The sequence below is a fragment of the Danio rerio genome, chromosome 20 (genome assembly GCF_049306965.1).
Source record: "Danio rerio strain Tuebingen ecotype United States chromosome 20, GRCz12tu, whole genome shotgun sequence".
Taxonomy (NCBI): Eukaryota; Metazoa; Chordata; class Actinopteri; order Cypriniformes; family Danionidae; genus Danio; species Danio rerio.
Genome location: NC_133195.1, coordinates 41303469 through 41321134, shown reverse-complemented (window position 1 = coordinate 41321134; position 17666 = coordinate 41303469). Strand labels below are relative to the sequence as shown.

General features: G+C 35.9%; 1 protein-coding gene across 7 annotated transcripts in view; it reads right to left on the bottom strand.

The window, feature by feature from the left end:
* The window catches only part of galnt14 (UDP-N-acetyl-alpha-D-galactosamine:polypeptide N-acetylgalactosaminyltransferase 14 (GalNAc-T14)), an 87846-nt gene extending 78344 nt beyond the window's left edge, over positions 1 to 9502 (bottom strand). For 2 of the 7 annotated variants that reach the window (XM_073932855.1, XM_021468474.3), the window contains exons 1-2: positions 9159 to 9502; positions 5645 to 5701 (exon numbers count right to left, since the gene is read on the bottom strand). In XM_073932855.1, the coding sequence (XP_073788956.1) occupies positions 5645 to 5701; positions 9159 to 9293 (192 nt within the window). In that variant the 5' untranslated portion in view covers positions 9294 to 9502. Of the gene's footprint in view, positions 1 to 5644; positions 5702 to 7239; positions 7441 to 9121 lie in introns of those variants that run through there. The other 5 variants (XM_073932856.1, XM_005160825.5, XM_073932857.1 and 2 more) reach the window with 4 other exon arrangements.
* Between the last annotated feature and the right edge of the window lie 8164 nt (positions 9503 to 17666).

The following is a 17666-nucleotide window of genomic DNA, read 5'->3' as shown; positions in this document are numbered from 1 at the left end:
ACACCCTTAATGCTTTTGCCATGCACTTTAGACTCTGCGCCTATATATATTTAATCATGTTATCATGTCACATCAGTTTAGGAGACATTGATAAACTGAAAGTTAAATTGAATTGCCTTTTTTTAAATGAAAAGGTTAGTTAATATTCTTGATTATAATTTTAATACAATACTGATTCGTACATTAACACAAATTTTACATAGTACTCTAAGTCTTTAAATATGTGATCAAATAATGGCCGCAGAGACAAACAAATGTCCAAAATTAGCAGTAATTAGACTGCATCCTACTTATAGCTATATTTTCAGTTCTGTCAGTGACCTTTCATGCTACCCATACGCTTGTTAAGTTGTGACATTTCGGTGACGTATAAAATACTGTTTCCAGGTACAAGCCACTACTCAATTGAATTGAAAAAACTGTTGTTTATGACCACTTTTTAGACATATCACACAAAGTGAATTTTACATAAAATCATTGTGAACACAACATTCTCTGGGTGCACAACACTGATCTCCAATATTTTAACAACTTATAAAAAATGTATCACTTTCTGGCCATCGGATATTAGGCATGCATATATACATCTGACAATTGAATAGTAAAATGTAAAACTAATAACAAAAATCTGGACAAAAAATATATGAAACCCCCTTTGTTCTCCAATATCTGGAACAGACCTTTTAAACATCTATGATATTCCAGAAATTCCATGACTCGTGGGAACCCTGCTCAAAACATGAGACTTTTTACTATAACATGAGACCACGTGACTTTTATTTATTTATTTTTTTAATTTCTTGAGTACTTTTTGAATAATACATTACCTTTTTTTAATTAAACTTGTTTTATACTTACATTTTAACCAGTAATCTTTTATTGAAAATGGACTCAAGAAACAAGCATACCTTAGTATGTATATGTTTATACTAAGGGTACCAAGTCATGTAGTTCTCAAGTGGAATCATTTTACGAAACCTTATTCTTTTTTTTCTTTGGATTTTTTTCATCAATAAAATAACAACAATGTTAATGCTGAGCTATTAAATTGTCCTTTGGAGCGAGTGAACTTGAGGGCATTGTAAACACGATGAGTTAAGAATTAACCAGTGAGCCCACATGTCTTTTCTCAGTATTGCTTGTGTGGTTGGGATGTCATGGCCCGCTGCTTTACAACAGCCACAACAGCATCTTTACAGCCAGTAATAGAGGTTGGTAATTGCACATGTCTGTTTCTTTCCACTGCTTAACATGATAATGACTGGGCTTTCAATTCAGCTTCCCGGTCATTTTGGTATCAGATGACATTAACAATTTCTTTAACAATCGCTTTCTGTCTGTTTTAAAGTGAGGCTGATATTAGAATGCAGATTCATGCATTGTGATACATTTCATTATGGTTGTGCAAAACCGCATATTTCAAAATCAACCTTTTGTGTTTAAATAAAATAGACGTGCAAACACTGTAGAATTTAATGGTTAATTCATTCTTTAATGCTTAATCTTTTTCTGTATTTCAGAATGCAGAATGACAACCACATTTAATTACAATTTCAGGTATAGTGACAACAACATTTAGAAGAACAACTAGTAGTTAATGACGTATCAGAGCAGTGTAAACCATCTGTCTGCATGCGTACAAGGCCAAAACGAAAAAATAAAAAGCAGACAAACATTTATTTTTCCACAAAATGGTTACTGACAGATTATTTAACAAGTACATAATATTGCATAATATTGGTCATACATTTTCTTCAGCATATGTAATCTTTAGGGGTGTGACAATTAATTGTTTTTTCGGTGCACCGCGATGCAGATGCGGACAATTCGGTATCGGTTCAGTAATAATCATAACCGGTTAATATGTACTGACATAATTTATCTCCTATGTCATTTATCTCCTATGCACTATGTAGCGAGGGAGGTGAATGGGGGTATTTACAACACTCTAGGAGCCGGCCCGTGGCATAGGCAGTATAGGCAAATGCTAAGGGTGCTGTACATCCAGGGGGGCACCAGAAATGAGCACGGTTACGTTGGTTTTGTTTTTCGATATTCCTGACACATTCAGTTTTAGTGGCAATAACTCAAAAACCTCTTACCCTAAAAAGATGTAAAGTGTGTTTCCTACAAAAATTCAAAGCTGGTTCTGTTTCACAGCTGTCTTTTTTTTTTTTTTTCACTCAACGTTACGACCACTGCTCTCTTTAAGTCCTCGCAATATGCATTTTGCCGGGAGAGCTCGTGCGGACCGGAGCTCTCTTTAAGGGACCGTCGGAAAAGTGCTTCTTTTTTTTTTTTTTAATTGCTCTGCTCAGCTCGAGCTCTCCCGGCTAAACGCATATTGCGAGGACTTAAGTGTGTGTGTGTTTGTTTGTTTGTTTGTTTGTTTGTTAGGTGCTGTCTACGTTTGTGTATGTGTATGAATGAGAGACAGTGTGGTGCTGTGCGCCTGTGTGTTTATACAGAAAGCTTGTTATAGCCTCCCCCTAAAACATAACACTGTGTATGGAAAGCATCGTCAATGCACCGTGATGCACCGAGATATCGAATTGAACCGAATCGATGGCATGATAATCGTAACCGAACCGAACCGTGAGACCAGTATAGGTTCACACTTTTAGTAATCTTAGGATAAGTAATAATTTTTCTTGGAATAGACATAATTGGCCCTAACATACACCCGGTACAATGCGGTGCAAGGCGCGATGCAATTGTTGTTTGCTAGTTTCAGCTCAGTGCAAGAGTTGTTTTGACGTTTTGCAGCATGCTCAAATGTGCGCTTATAGGCGTTTTGTTGTAAAAAAGGAGGCGTTTAGGCGCATTGCTATTTTGAGAAACTATAATAGATTGTTCAACAGACCAGAACAAAACCGGTCTAAAGTACAGCGCAGAGCACGTTAGTTGTGCGCCTCGCTAACACATTGCTTAATACACACAGGGGGTACAGCAATACCCAATTTTTTTATATGAATTATTAATAACATTATTATTATTAATAATAATGTTTTTATTATTAGCAGTATTATTTATTATATGCATCTTTATATTTGTTTTATTAAAAACAAGCTTAGACTTGCCCACCTGTCAGGTTTTAGACTATATGGAGCACAGCACATGTATTAGGATATAACTGCTTTTGAACACACTTCGTTATTATGGTTCATTTATTCGTTTGGTGGAAATTAGAAATTAATTTAGAAATAGTTTTGAAACAAAATTTTGCGCTTAACAAACAAAATTAATTATTTATAGGTTAATGGATGTGTGTGCGTACATAAAGTTTCCCTATCCACGAGAGTGAAAGTAAATAATGAGAAAGTTCATCATTCTCACGCTGTAGATGCTCTGATCTTGCAAGTGAAACGCTTAGTTTTTCCTCTTACGAAATCCGTCATGTTAACAGCAAATGCGCTATGGCGCGACGCAACTGGCTCTTAAAGGGAATGGGAGATGAGACTCTGATTGGTTTATTCTCAAAACACACCTATAACTCATTAAGAAAATAAACTCAACCCTTTTAGACCATGCGCCACGGCGCAAAGCGTTTTTTTCCACCCCTAAAATAGCAAAAGTGGATTCTGACACGCCCTTAATGCGTTTGCGCGTTGCGATTTGCACATGGGTTGTCAAAAGAGAGCCCAATAACTCTCAGCATTCTAGAAAATGGATTTAAAGATGCACAGCACACTAAATAATAATAATAATAATAATAAAAACATTACAACTTGTTTCAGATGGTGTTAAAAAGGCACCCTCAACAACTGACTCAGCCCTTCTTTTTTCTTAATTAACAGCGAACAAATTTATGCCCAGTCAAATGATAAATGCATGTAAAGAAGAGTATCTGATTTATTGGAATAAAGCAGCAGGAAAACAAAGTAAACCTAAATGTTATTTAGACCTAAATAGAGATTGTATGACAGCAACATATCAGAGTTCAGGAAAAGGAAAGTAAATTAAGAACAACAATGACCAAATACAGGCTGAGTGCTCAGTCTGACTGTAGAGAACTGTAAACCCAGAGAGAGCTGCAACTGCCCACACCAGTGGCATGCGGTGAGGTTTGTGGCTGGTGGGGCACGACTCTTTCAGGGTCAAATTTACATGCACCCAATATTTTCTTTCTACACACATGGCAGGTACATATTGGGCATATCAGTATGCCCCCCAAAAACACAAAGGTGGACGCTACAGACAGCCTGTACCAAGCGATGTGCACACACACATACACACACACACACACTTTACATTAAATTATGTCTTGAATGTCTGAATGAATGATCGAGCTATCTCCTGTCCTGTTGTTTGAAGCACGCCCTTTAGCTCCCGCATTGGTCGTCCATTATTTATTCACATTTTGAATAATAGTCCAATTTTGAGAAATTGTTTAAGCTGAGATCTTAAAGCTTCACCCAGGATTTTTTCAGTCAGTTAGAGCAAAACATAAAATATCTAACTTCTATTAAACTTTACTAGAAGAAGAGCAACCACAGAACAAGAATAATTTTGAGCTCATGCGTGCCCTCTTCATTGCGGCAGGGCTACTGCCTGCCTCACCTCATGTCTTCAGTGCCGCTTTATGTCAGATTCTAACACTAATTAAGTGATAAACATACGTGAAATACATTACCTAATATATGCAAAATGAGGACATATACAGTAATAAAAAATGTCCACAATGTATAAAAACATCTTAACAAAGCATTACATTGGTAGGCACTGCCTCACCTGCCTCCCCTGACCCACACTGTGCCCAGGCAGAGGTGGAGATGAAGGAACACTGCCTCACCCACTGCACAACCTCACCCCACGCAACGCAACGTGTTCATGCTTTTCAGGCACACCTAGTTGAGATGACAGGGGGCATTTGTGACCGTGGGAACTGCATACGGCTGAAGTTTGAGGAAGAAGCAATGGAAAGTACAAAGGGTTTGCAAACCCACTTACAAATAATGGCGCCGATGAGAACTATCATGTGGCGAGTGTTAATCCGCCAGCTGAGATTAAGTGAGTGTTCTTGGAAAGAGTGCTGAAAGACTCAAGCCTGTTTCACACCACAAGCGTGAGCAGCGCATGTTTTTTTTTTTTTTTGGGCGTCCATGTTAACAGATTAGAGCTTTATACTGCATGCAGAAGCAGCGTGTCAGCGTGAGCATCACTGAAGCAGCAGTGCCGTGATAGTTTTGGCACTATGTCTATTTTTGCCATGCTGCACACGCTAAATTAAGGTGAGAATGCATTGATAATGACCAAAAACAGATTGAATCACAGTAAAATGTAGCAAGTTACCCAATAAATGCATCAGTAATATCCACCGATTTTTATATAGTCAATTAATTGAACTTTTAAAACAGCAACAAATATGTTTTTAGGCCCGAACTACAAAACCAAATTTTAAATAATTTTAGTTTTAGTTTTAACTTCTAGTGGGGTTTTGAAATCAATGAATGCATTGTGATAACCATGAAACAGAGATTATTTCGTACAACCAAAATTTATAATCGTTGCATCCCTACTTTCCATGTGAGAGCAGTCTACCTGACGTACAATACAATTTACCAAGCTAAAACCTCACCTGTCTAGCGAAGAGGGCAGTTTAGCATGACTTTACTATTATCAATCAGCAAAATTTGCAACTTACTGTGTTGATCCGCTGCTGCCAGCAGTTAGTGTCGACCATTGAAGATGCTGCATATGCCTGCAAAGTCCCGGGCAGTGAAAAAGGGGTCACGCCAAATTATTAAAATCACATTTGATGAACAGACCTGCCACACATCGACAGCTGCTCTAATAAATTGTCTGTGTCAACTCACTTTTATAACATTTATTCTACACAATAACCACATACAAAAATCTACTCAAATAAATTGCATTAGTTTTATTCAAAGTAAACTGTTATATAAAAACGTATATATTTTAAGTAAAGAGGAAGCAAATAAATATATTTCTGGTAAAAAACAAATAAAATAAACTAGATTGAAATTATATAAAGTATATAAAACCTACTTTGTGAGTTTAGCACTTTCTACAGTGCAATTAGAAATGCCCATGGCATACATTTATTATCTCTCCTTGATATCGAACTAATTTTGATATCGGATCGATACCATTAAAAATAGCATTTACCGGCCGATAACAATTTGGCTGCCGATATATCATGCATCCCTTAAACAAGAAATAGTTAACTTCCTAGTTAAACAGAAAATGAGGTGCATAACTGCAAAAAGGTCGACTTTTTGTGAAAAAAGAACCACCCTTTTCACTAGGCTGGCTACAGGCCTGTGGCTGGTATCATCTCTTTACAACTCTTGGATCCCATCAAGTGGCGTAATATCTTCATTTGTGTTGAAAAGAAGAACGAAGGTCTTGGGGGATTGGAATGAAGTGAGGGTGAAGAATTCATTTTTAAAAAGCATTTTTGAGTGAACAAACCACTCAAAAGACAAAAGGGCGCAAATAAAAAAGTAACATTAAACTCTTTGCATTAGGGCACAATGACTCACTCCAAAATGAACTCTTTTAATCATTAAGCATAGAAACTGAATGTAATTAGCACACGAAAAAAAAGATGACAGGTTCTGAATCCATGTGTCAAATTTCCTATCTGCTTTACAATTTCATCCGCCTTCAAAAAAAGCAGCGTTCGCGCAGCCACCCCCACGCTCCCTGCTGAAATCATTAGCTCCTTGATGCTCCACAGTCAGTGATCAGGGCATTTGAGCCATGCCACGTTTGGGGCTCAGTGTTTCCCCTGGCTCCCACAGAGCTCAGCCTTCTAATGAGAGGAGGAGGACAGACTGAGGAAGTGGTAATTGGATCCTCCCTGTCCTGTCGTCTGAACTCTGCATGTGTGGGTCCTTTTTATAGAGCGCTACTCCACCAAAGCCTCTCTGCCCTCTTGCAAAGCAAAAAACCACACATACCGAACTTCTATTGAAATCCTGCTCTCTTTTCACAGGCCTCAGCAGCACACGCTCAGCAGGTACACAAGTCGTGCACGACTGTAAAATCAGTATTGCATTAAAATGATTCATTCCAACATTGTGTCAAAATTCATGTGCAGGCAAATGATGAGTCCATCAAACTCCATCTGTCCGGTCTAACACCTGACACCGAGCCACCGCGAATATACCGCACAACAACACTGTCTGCTTGTGTAATCTGTATTGTGGGACATATCAGCCATGAATCATGGTAATAGCAGATGTCACGGGTGATATCTGAGTCCTCCCTTACCATTATAAAGATAATGCATCACTCTGCTGATGGGGGAGTATCTTCCCATCGAATCTGAGTGAGATGTCACCGCCATTTGATGAATGGTTTGAACACACTGGCCACGGTGACACACAGCGCATTCACCTCAACAGCCGCTGCGCCAACCCTGTATTTCACATTCCTCCTCGCCAATAACAGCTATTGCGGGTCTGGCCTTCCCTGTCAGGGTTATTACAGAAAATAGATATTGAAGCAAACAGCAAATTGAAACATGATGTTCAACACAGAATACCAAAGCAGGCATTTCTCTTCCAGCACTAAGTTGTGTTTAAAGGGAGGAGTGTCTGCAAAATCTATCACTTCTCACTTTTCAGGGTCACAAAAACCATTTATTTTGATTTATTTTCACATTCCCCTCAAAAAAGAAAAGAATGCAAAGTCAAATCCAAGCATTTACCAGCCCTGAATGCTTTCTTGAAGATAAATCCGGTCATAAAAACTCAATCATTGTCTCAGTACAGATGTAAGGAGCATGTGCGACGTGTTTTCATATTTCCGCTCCTATAGAGTGTTGCTCAGTGTTGAGATATATTGCGCCATATATCATGTTTCATACCCCATTACCCTCGGTGATACTTTATTGTCATATACCAGCCGCTGTTTGAATGAAAAACTGACTTACAAGATGTACAAGCAGATTTACGCATCTAAACAGCAACAATACAGGAGCTAGACTATTAATGCAACAGATATGAGAATCATCCCGCTATGCTGTTTGTGAATATCCTTGACCTTCTGTTCCCTTACTTTCTGAATAGCGCACATAACAGTGCAATTATTTATTGATTATAGTGGCTCCTGGTAAAATCCGCTGCAAGATAACTATTTCTTCATTCGGGATTCAATCCAAAATGCGTATAAAATTAACTGTTTAATACAGTACACTGCTTTATCTTAAAAGTCAAGGAGAATGAAGTACAAAAAGAGATGTGTTTTTTAATTAGCACATGGAGAAAATAGTATTGAAGACATTGGCATAGTTTTTCTCCTCAGATGTTTCTCATAAAATTACCCAATATAGAATAAAATAGAGAACACAGAGATGTAAGATGAATGTGAATAGCAAAGCTCAACTCTTTTGCTTTTAGATGGAATTAGTTTTTTTGAGTTTATATTAAAATCTCAGATGCTTGGCATCGTTTAGTCTGTTCTCAAACTCCAGGTCTGATAGAACCACATGTCAGAATATTATTTCTCATGAAAAGCAAGTATTAAGTAACAAATCCTAATAAAACGAATTGAGAAACAACTGAGAGATATTACAGTGATTTCTAATTCAGTAGGAAGTTAGAAAGGGGCTGAACTGTTTCTAGGGTAAAATGTCGTGGATACAATGGTCTTGATGTATTTATAGCCTTAATTAGGAACATTTTATACATGCTATTTAAATATTTACTTTCCTACTCAATCTAGATTGAGTATCTGCTCCCTCTTGTGCGCACTTACATGAAAGCTGTAACCATGCGTCCGTCATTCTGAAAGATAAGAATTTATGCTTGCATAAAGAAAGACCAAACTGACCATTTTTGTCAACAAACTAAATGTGAAAAGGTTATCGAAAACCTATTGCTTCGTCTTCTGAGGGAAAAGTATAAGTTAAATTATTCTCTTGCAGGTTCAGAATAAGTTCAGAAGAGCAATTCGTGAGACAAAATATTACTTTTTTTAACATATTCAATATGATAAAAAGATACTGCAAGCTAGACAGTTTTATCCTTTATTATCGACAAAGGTATTGTAAAAATGACGCACCTATACATGCTATATTTTCTCTTGGAAGAGGAAAAAAATAAGTTTGTGACAGGTCCTAAAAAACAATATGCCAAACAATCATCGTCGCGGCTTCAATTTTCAACATATCATAATGTCTCACTCACCTCTTTGACTTGCGGTTGCTCGTTTCTTTGGTCAGGTAGTATTTTCCGGCTGTTCAGCAGTATGAAATAGAGTAAAGCTGCTATCCAAAAGAGCGCTGCCAGAGCTAAAGTCAGCTTTCGAGAAAGCCTCTTCATTTTCAAACGGCCGTCAACGATTCATTTCAGTTTGGAAAGCATTCGCGCGCTCTGCTCCTCTCAGCCAGCGGAAGGCGATTTGTGTCCGCGCGCCGCGCTCGCGCACTCGCCTCTAGTGCCGTATATCCAGGAATGAGGTTGTTGCTCTCGTGCGCAGGGCGCTGACTTGCTGAGACCGTGAGTGACGCTGGCCGCTGTCCAGCGCGATTAAAATCATCCTGTGTGCCCGCCGAGCTACTGACAAAATGTGAATGAGTTTAGCACCACCTACCGCGGAACGGCGCTTTCACGGACCTGCCCGTTCCTGATGCGCTTCTCATATTGACTCGCTTTGAATTTCTCTCGGTTATTTGGGTAAAGGGCTTACAATAAGCAGGAGCCCTACACCTACCATATAAAGCCTGGCAATATTAGAGGATTTTGTGCGATTTTTAGAGCAAGACAAGCCATGGAAACCACTCAGAGAGAAAGTAAATATAATTTATGAAGGTTTATGCGGTTCCAAGCCATTAAGGCGCTAAAACTTAAAGTTTAAAGCCATTCAATGGTATTTTAAAATGACTATGATTAAAGCTATATTAATTAATAAAACATTAGAGGTCAGAAAATGTAAGTAATCTCCATTTGAAAAGATTACACTTTATATAAGTTAACTGTATTATATTTATCTAATTAACTAAACCAATAAATATCCAATTAGCATGTAATTATTGCACATTCCACATAAATTAAATGCAAATCGTTTAAAATGGGCAAATATATGGATATAACAAGTAAATTGCATCAAATGGACAAGCTGATAGTAAGTTCTGGAAGAAATGTTGTTTTCATTTGTCATTAATAGGTTACTGTTTCCAAATATAACATTAAATTATGATACACATCATAGAATGTAATTTTATAAAATAATATATCCTAAATAATCAACTCGTTTGTTTATCAGGCAGCTTCACTCTTTCTAGACCCAAATAGTTCACATAAAAAACTTGCTGTTAACTCACCATCAGGCAATTCAAGATGTACTGTAGGTGATTTTCATCTTCAGTAAAACCTTAAAGAAGATTTTCAGCTGTGACTGCAATCCTTGCTGATTCATAATTGGCAAGGTAACAGCTACCAGCACCTTGAGAGTCAAATAAGTAAATAAAATAAAAATGCAGGCAAGAGACAATTAACACATGTGACTCCTGATGCTACACTGAGATCTTAGGAAGAAAAACAACCAAGCAAGAAACTTAACATTAATAAAAGAACAGCATAATAACAGGCATGCATGGAAAAACATCCACTATATCTTGGATTGGTTACAGTAAGTGAGCAAATTAAATCTTGTGTATAATCTACACCTTTAATTTCCACATGGACAATTATCCTTGAATCATATACTGTAGGTGTTGTATTATAGTACCAGTCAGTCAGTTTAAAAAAAATAAAAATTAAGTGGCTCTGATGCTCAGTTGATCCATTAATACCGTTTTACCCTTGAAACAGCACCTAACCTCAGGAGGACTGTGCCTGAAAGATGTGCACTAGACAGTGAAGACTATAAATAATAGCTAAATGACAAATTACACACCAAAAAAGACATTTGCTGTTTGTTCAAACTACTTATTTAAATTAAGCTGAAACAACACAACTGTCCCAAGTTTTTTTTGGAGGGACAACTTAATTGTTTTATGTTCAATCCACACTGTAAAAATTTAAAACTTAAACAAAATACTTCGACTTGTTACAATTAAATGAATTAAGTTTGATAAACTTAACTTATGACAATTTTCAGTATTAAATTAAGTTAGTCCTTTTAGGTGTAACAACTTTTAGTAATTTATTTAAGAAAATAAGAATAGAATAGTACATTCAGTACAATACAGGACCCAAATAAATAAATAAATAAATAAATAAATAAATAAATAAATAAATAAATATATATATATATATATATATATATATATATATATATATATATATATATATATATATATATATATATATATATATATATATATATATATATATATATAAATTATTTTTTAACATATCTATAGTTATGCGGTGGCACAGAGTTATACCTCTTTCTTGACTTCAACCAGAAACAGCAACGTGTGCGGCATGACATTACTTTGTGGCAGAATAGCTATTGGTTAATTGCGACAAAGTAGAACACAAAAGCTTGAAGCGGAAAGTGTGAGTATGTCTGCGGTCTGGAGGTAATATCAATTTGATGACTACAACATTGCCATAGCAATACAACTGTGAGATATGTAAACTTGCAACTTGACATAAAATTTTTCACCATCAAAATTAGCAGTAAAATGATCTACATTTTATGAGCAAATACTCTAGGCTAGGAAACTTTGCTTTGTGCATAATTTTTCTCCTCAAAGAATAAAAATTTGGAATAACGTATTGATTACTGCTAAAGGAAAGAGTTTATACTTGGAAAAAATGATTGGAACATGGGTTGGTATATGTAAGTGATTTATTTGATTCATCTTTAGGGATCAATTTCTATGAACCATTTTTGTATAAGTTCAGTTTTCCTGTTAAATTTAAAGAATTTTCGACAGTGATCAAAGCTATCCTCTCGAGACTCGGTAATTTAATGTGCAGTCATTTGACCTATTATAATCTAGAAAATAAAGAATGTAATTTCCTAGTAAATGGTAAAAATATATTTGACAAAAAATGTAGTAACAATGACATAAGGCAAGTATTTAAAGATAAAAATAGAATTAATTCAAGAGGGAAATTTTAATGCAATTCTTTATTATGGGAGGTTAATTGGAGAAAAGCATGGCTGCCACCATACAAACTTTACATTTCAAATAAAGAGAAATTCAGTAAAAATTTGACATAAAATATACCAAACCAACGTGTTGCTTTCCAAATTTTCAGATATTGAGAAAGAATGTTCATTTGGTAAAAACTGAGGAATCCTTATGTCACGTATTTGTTGATTGTCAGAGTGTGCAATTATTTTGGAAATACTAATATGTTGATAATAAGGGTGTGATGAGATCTTGGGCTATGAGATCTCACAAAACGAAACCGCAACAAGATTTATCATCGAAGTGCAAAGCTATCTAGTGAGTTGTGATGTTATGATGGAGCTTGAGGGTGAATTTAGCACTCAAGATTGGAGGCAGGATTGGATTTAAACTGCTTGGGCAGGTGTGACACTTTTTTTTTTCTTCATTTTTCATTAGTTCAAAGGTTGCTGCATCCAAAAGCAGAGGCCACAACAACTGCAGCTACACAAACTAGCCACGGCTCATAACCATGTGATGGAATAGCACTTTAGATATGCTGAAAGTCATAATAATTGTAAACACAAATGGAATCAAGACATGTGGAGTATTCCTATTTTAGCAAAATTATTGACATCAAGTGCAATACAAACATGTAAACACCGTAATCAAACTAATAATAATAATAATAATAATAATTCCTTACATTTATATAACGCTTTTCTGGGCACTCAAAGCGCTTTACACATTGGCGGGAATCTCCTCATTTACCACCAGTGTGCAGCATCCACCTGGATGATGCGACGGCAGTCATTTTGCGCCCACCACACACCAGCTGATTGGTGGAAAGGAGACAGTGATGAACCCAATTATGTTATGGGGAGGCCATGATAGACGGAGACCAGTGGGCAAATTGGGCCAGGATGCCAAGGTTAAACCCCTACTGTTTTTCGATGGACATCCTGGGATTTTTAACGACCCCAGAGAGTCAGGACTTTGGTTTAACATCTCATCCAAAAGACGTTCAAGAGCACCCACTGAGCACTATTAGCATCATGTAGGACTTTTAGCCAAATTCTGCAACAGGAAAAGGCATACACGCAAAGCTGTTTGACACTATTGTCTGCACCAATCGAGTCAGTAAAGGACCACAGACACACACATCTCTGAGTGCACACACACACAGTGAACTCCTTGAGACACACACTCGTCATCATCATCATCATCCTTGAACGAACACACGTTAAAAAGCGTCCAATTTGGAGAGAGGAGTTCGATTTCACAAGTGAAATTGTAGATGGGAGAAGCCAGTCAGTCTAGTTCATAGCTAAATATTTAGCAGTGTTTGCATATCCTTTACAGCACATAATTCATTAAACTGGAAATAAAATAACATTCATTACAGGTTGCATTACATTTTGTGATTTTTTTTATTTACTTTTTTTCCACAGTTGAATAAAAATCTTTTTTTCCCCAATATTTAAAATGATATACAAACATTATTTTCCATTCATATATAAGCAAAATATTTAGCAGGGTTTGCATGTCCTTTAAATTCATTAAAATAGAAGTAAAATAACTTTTTGAAAAGCACCTAAATAGTTTTGCATTTTGTGTTTTTATTTATTTTTTCAGTTGAATAAAATATTTTTCATACATACATTTTATCATTGAAGATTTCTTTAAAATAGGGTAAAAATCTCATCTCGTTTTTGTAAACCCAATCTCGTGTCTCGTCTCGTCTTGTGGAGTAAGCGTCTCCTCACACCCCAAGCTGATAACATTGAATGCAAAATAAATTATTTGTTATTCTAAAAATGGTGATTAAAAAATATATATATATATATATTTTTTTTTATGTGATTCATTTAAATGGTAAATTCTTTATCCACAAATGTAGACTTAACATTTACTTTACTTTATAAAATTTTCTCCCTTATACAAGGTTTTTTTTTCAATGTACTTATTCTGTTAATGAAGTCTCTCAAAGCTGTAAAAATGTGAAAGCTCTGTTTGGCCTCTTATGAATGTCTAACATTTGTTTTTGTTTTTGTTTTGTGTTTTTTTTATTTATTCATTTATTTTTGAAATTTTTGACACTTTTTTGCTGTATTTGTAAATTACTAATCCACTAAAAAAAAAAAAAGTCAAGTTTGAGGTGCTATATATTTTATTATATTTACTGTTGTACTAAAGTCAAAAGGTAAGGAATTTATGTTATTTATTACTTCATTGTTTAAGCTACCACACAAAGTGCTCTGTTTGTGCAGAGTTGTTGAATGTTAAAATAAGGTGACTTAAATAAAAAATAAGGAATATCCTGGATCTGCTTCTTCTTTCTTTTTTATTCTTGTTTTATGTGTAATAGAAGTATCGGATCGGGATTGAGTATTGGTGGATACTCAAAATCAAATGACTCTAGGGCAAAAAATACCTGATCGAGACATCCCTACTTATATTTAGTCAGCTTTAAGATGATGTATAAATCTCGATTTCCAAAAACTGACACTTATAACTCTTCATTAATTAATAACTACACTGTTTTTTTAATATCTTGGGAAACAAGTGTATCCTAATTATAATCTGCAGAAGTTAAATAACTCTCAAAAAGTCACAAAAAGAACTGATAAGAGCACCTGTAAGGAACTGGTTTGAACAATACAGACCTATATTATGCAGGGTCTGTAGTGTCTCCGAGTCATTCTTGTTAGTGTCTGCTGAAGCATGACAGATATATCAAAGCACATAGTTGGTTTCCTCTTCAGTCGCTGGGCCTGAGGGAGCACATTAGCATAGTTCTAATTAGCTCTTATGCCATATGCCAAAGGTTGAATATGCAGCTCAGGGAATATTTTCACAGAAACCTGAAAAGCTGCCTTAGTTCTGCTACCGCTGAATTTTGAGTATATTCTCAAGTATTGTGAATAGAGTTTGAGAAACAAAAGGATGTGCTTGGTGTTGCCAATGCTACATGGGTGTGACAGTCATAAACCACTATTCGCTGAACTTGCATCTCACTGTTGTAATTTATGGATTTCAAATAACAATCCAGCACTTTGCAAAAATGCGACAGACTAACAATGGAGTCTGCCAGAACATGGCATTTCAGAGGAACGCGGATGTCAAAGGCCTTGGTTATCCTGGCATTCACCAGACAGATAAATTAGAGGAAAGGAGCATAGAGCAAGGATAATGTTACATGGACAGTTCTGTTCTACAAGGCAATCAGCCAGGAGTGAAAGGGGAGCGAAACACGGCCCCTGAAAAACGAATTACCTTATTGACTGAAAGGGAAACAATAGACTAAGAGGGTGCAGATAGCTAGAAATTCCATTTTGCTTTGTCTAATGGGTCGATAACAGCGGACGGCCAAAAAAGAAGCCAACAGGAGCGTGAAGAGAGAAACAACATCTGAGAGCATCATTTAGGACGGCTGGTCTTTTCAAGTGTCTGAACGAGCGCGCTGTAAAGAAAATAATAAGTCAAACACTGAAACACTTTTATGTTTTTCATTTGAAGACAATCAATTAAGATCTGTTGTTGTGCTGTATTATAATATATCATTTAATATTTAGGGCTGGCTATATTGTTGTATGCTACTGAACACACCACATAACAGAAATGAGTTGGTATTATTAAGATATGCGGTTACAAAAATCGATCTGACTGCTTTATGAATCCTTTTAGACTATTATTCATTTTCTTATAGCTTAGTCCCTTTATAATTCAGGTGTCACCACAGCAGAATGAACCGCTAACGTATCCAGCATTTGTTTTACACAGCAGATGCCCTTCCAGCTGCAACCCAGTACTGGGAAATATCCATACACACTCATTTGCACACATACACTACGGCCAATTTAGTTTATTCAGTTCACCTATATGCACTATATAGTCTATGGAATGTGGGTGAAACCGGAAGAGATCCACGCGACAGTGCAAACCACTACATCACTGTGTCGCTCTTTTAGATTATTAATGAACTATATTGTTCATTACATTTTTCAGAATAGAATAATCTTGTTGTATACTGATATTGTCACAATTACCAGCGATCTAGAATTGGCAGATCACTGGAGAACTACAAATCTGATACTTTAATGAACTACAGATCCCATTATGCACTTCACTAACACACCTGGCCCAGATTCCCCTTGATTGCAAACACGCTCAGCTAAAGCTTTTCAGGACTAATAAGATGGACTATAAACACAGCACACACACATTGTTGCTAAATCTTATTCACTTTGAGCAAATAAAGTGTTTGAGCAAACCTTGCTTTGTCTTGCCGTGTTTTTGCCCTTTGCTTTGCTGTTATTGTCGATTTGCCGCCTGTCTTGACCATTCGTCTGAACTCAGTTTACGATTTTTGGATTATCTGCATGCTTCTGATTGTCCCTGTTTTGACCATTGCTTGCCTGACATTTCTCCTAATAAACTGCATTTGGATCCTCAACTCCGTTTTTCCCCGACTCTTCATAGATTAATTCATTTTCTTTTCGGCTTAGTCCATTTATTAATCCAGTTCGCCACAGCGAAACGAACCGCCAACTTGTTTTACGCAGCAGATTCACCTATATACGCAGCTTACCCAATTCACCTATACCACATGACTTTGGACTGTGGGGGAAACCAGAGCAAACCCATGCCAACACAAGGGAGAACATGCAAACTCCCCACAGAAATGCCTACTGACCCAGCCGAGGCTCAAACCATGCGACATTCTTGCTGTAAGGCGAACGCGCTACACACTGCGCCACCCCTGTTTGTGATTATTAACATTTTATTCTACAAAGTTGACAAAATTTTATTTAAACTTCACATAAAAAGTTGTGTAATTTAGAGCTTTTTAAAGAAAATGTCAATTGGTCTGATTAAAATGTGTTTTCATTTGTTGTGTTCAATTGAAAATCAGGGTTATTTCACCAAATATTCATTTCTTAACAATTGATGTTACTGACATTTGACTGATATGGTGTTGTCTAAAATATGTGTCTGAATGCATGGCATATTTGTTTTTATTTTGATGCAAATAATAATAAATAATAGATAGTATTACATAAATAATAAACAATAATAAAACCTGTCAGTTATATTTTAATTATTTACACAAGATTTTAATTTAAATTACACACGATTTATTTATGATATAATAGCCCTGGCTTGAAAACTTCAAAAGACACATTAATACATGAGACAGAATTAATTAACCATGAATAATTAACAACCATTTTGTCAATGAAATGAATTTTTATTTAATAAATATAAATTAAAAACATTTTCAATTAAAAACGCTACTTTAAAATGATAAATAATCTGATTAAAATGTATGTTGGTATTTGATGTATCATCGGATTTTGTAATACAGACCGCTTTTAAAAATAAATAGTAGGGTAGAAAATACATCATTTTCTACAAGCACTTTTTAAGGGACTCTTTCCCATTATTTCCTACTGTTCAGCTGAGACTGTATTTCTATGCGTTGATATATTGAAATAACCGACGATCAAAATATTATACTGATAAATCAAAAAATAAATAGTAAAACTAAATAGAATAGAATAGAAGAATTTTACTAAAAAACTTTGTGTTAGTTCAGTATGTTGTGCTGGAAAGTTTGCTGATA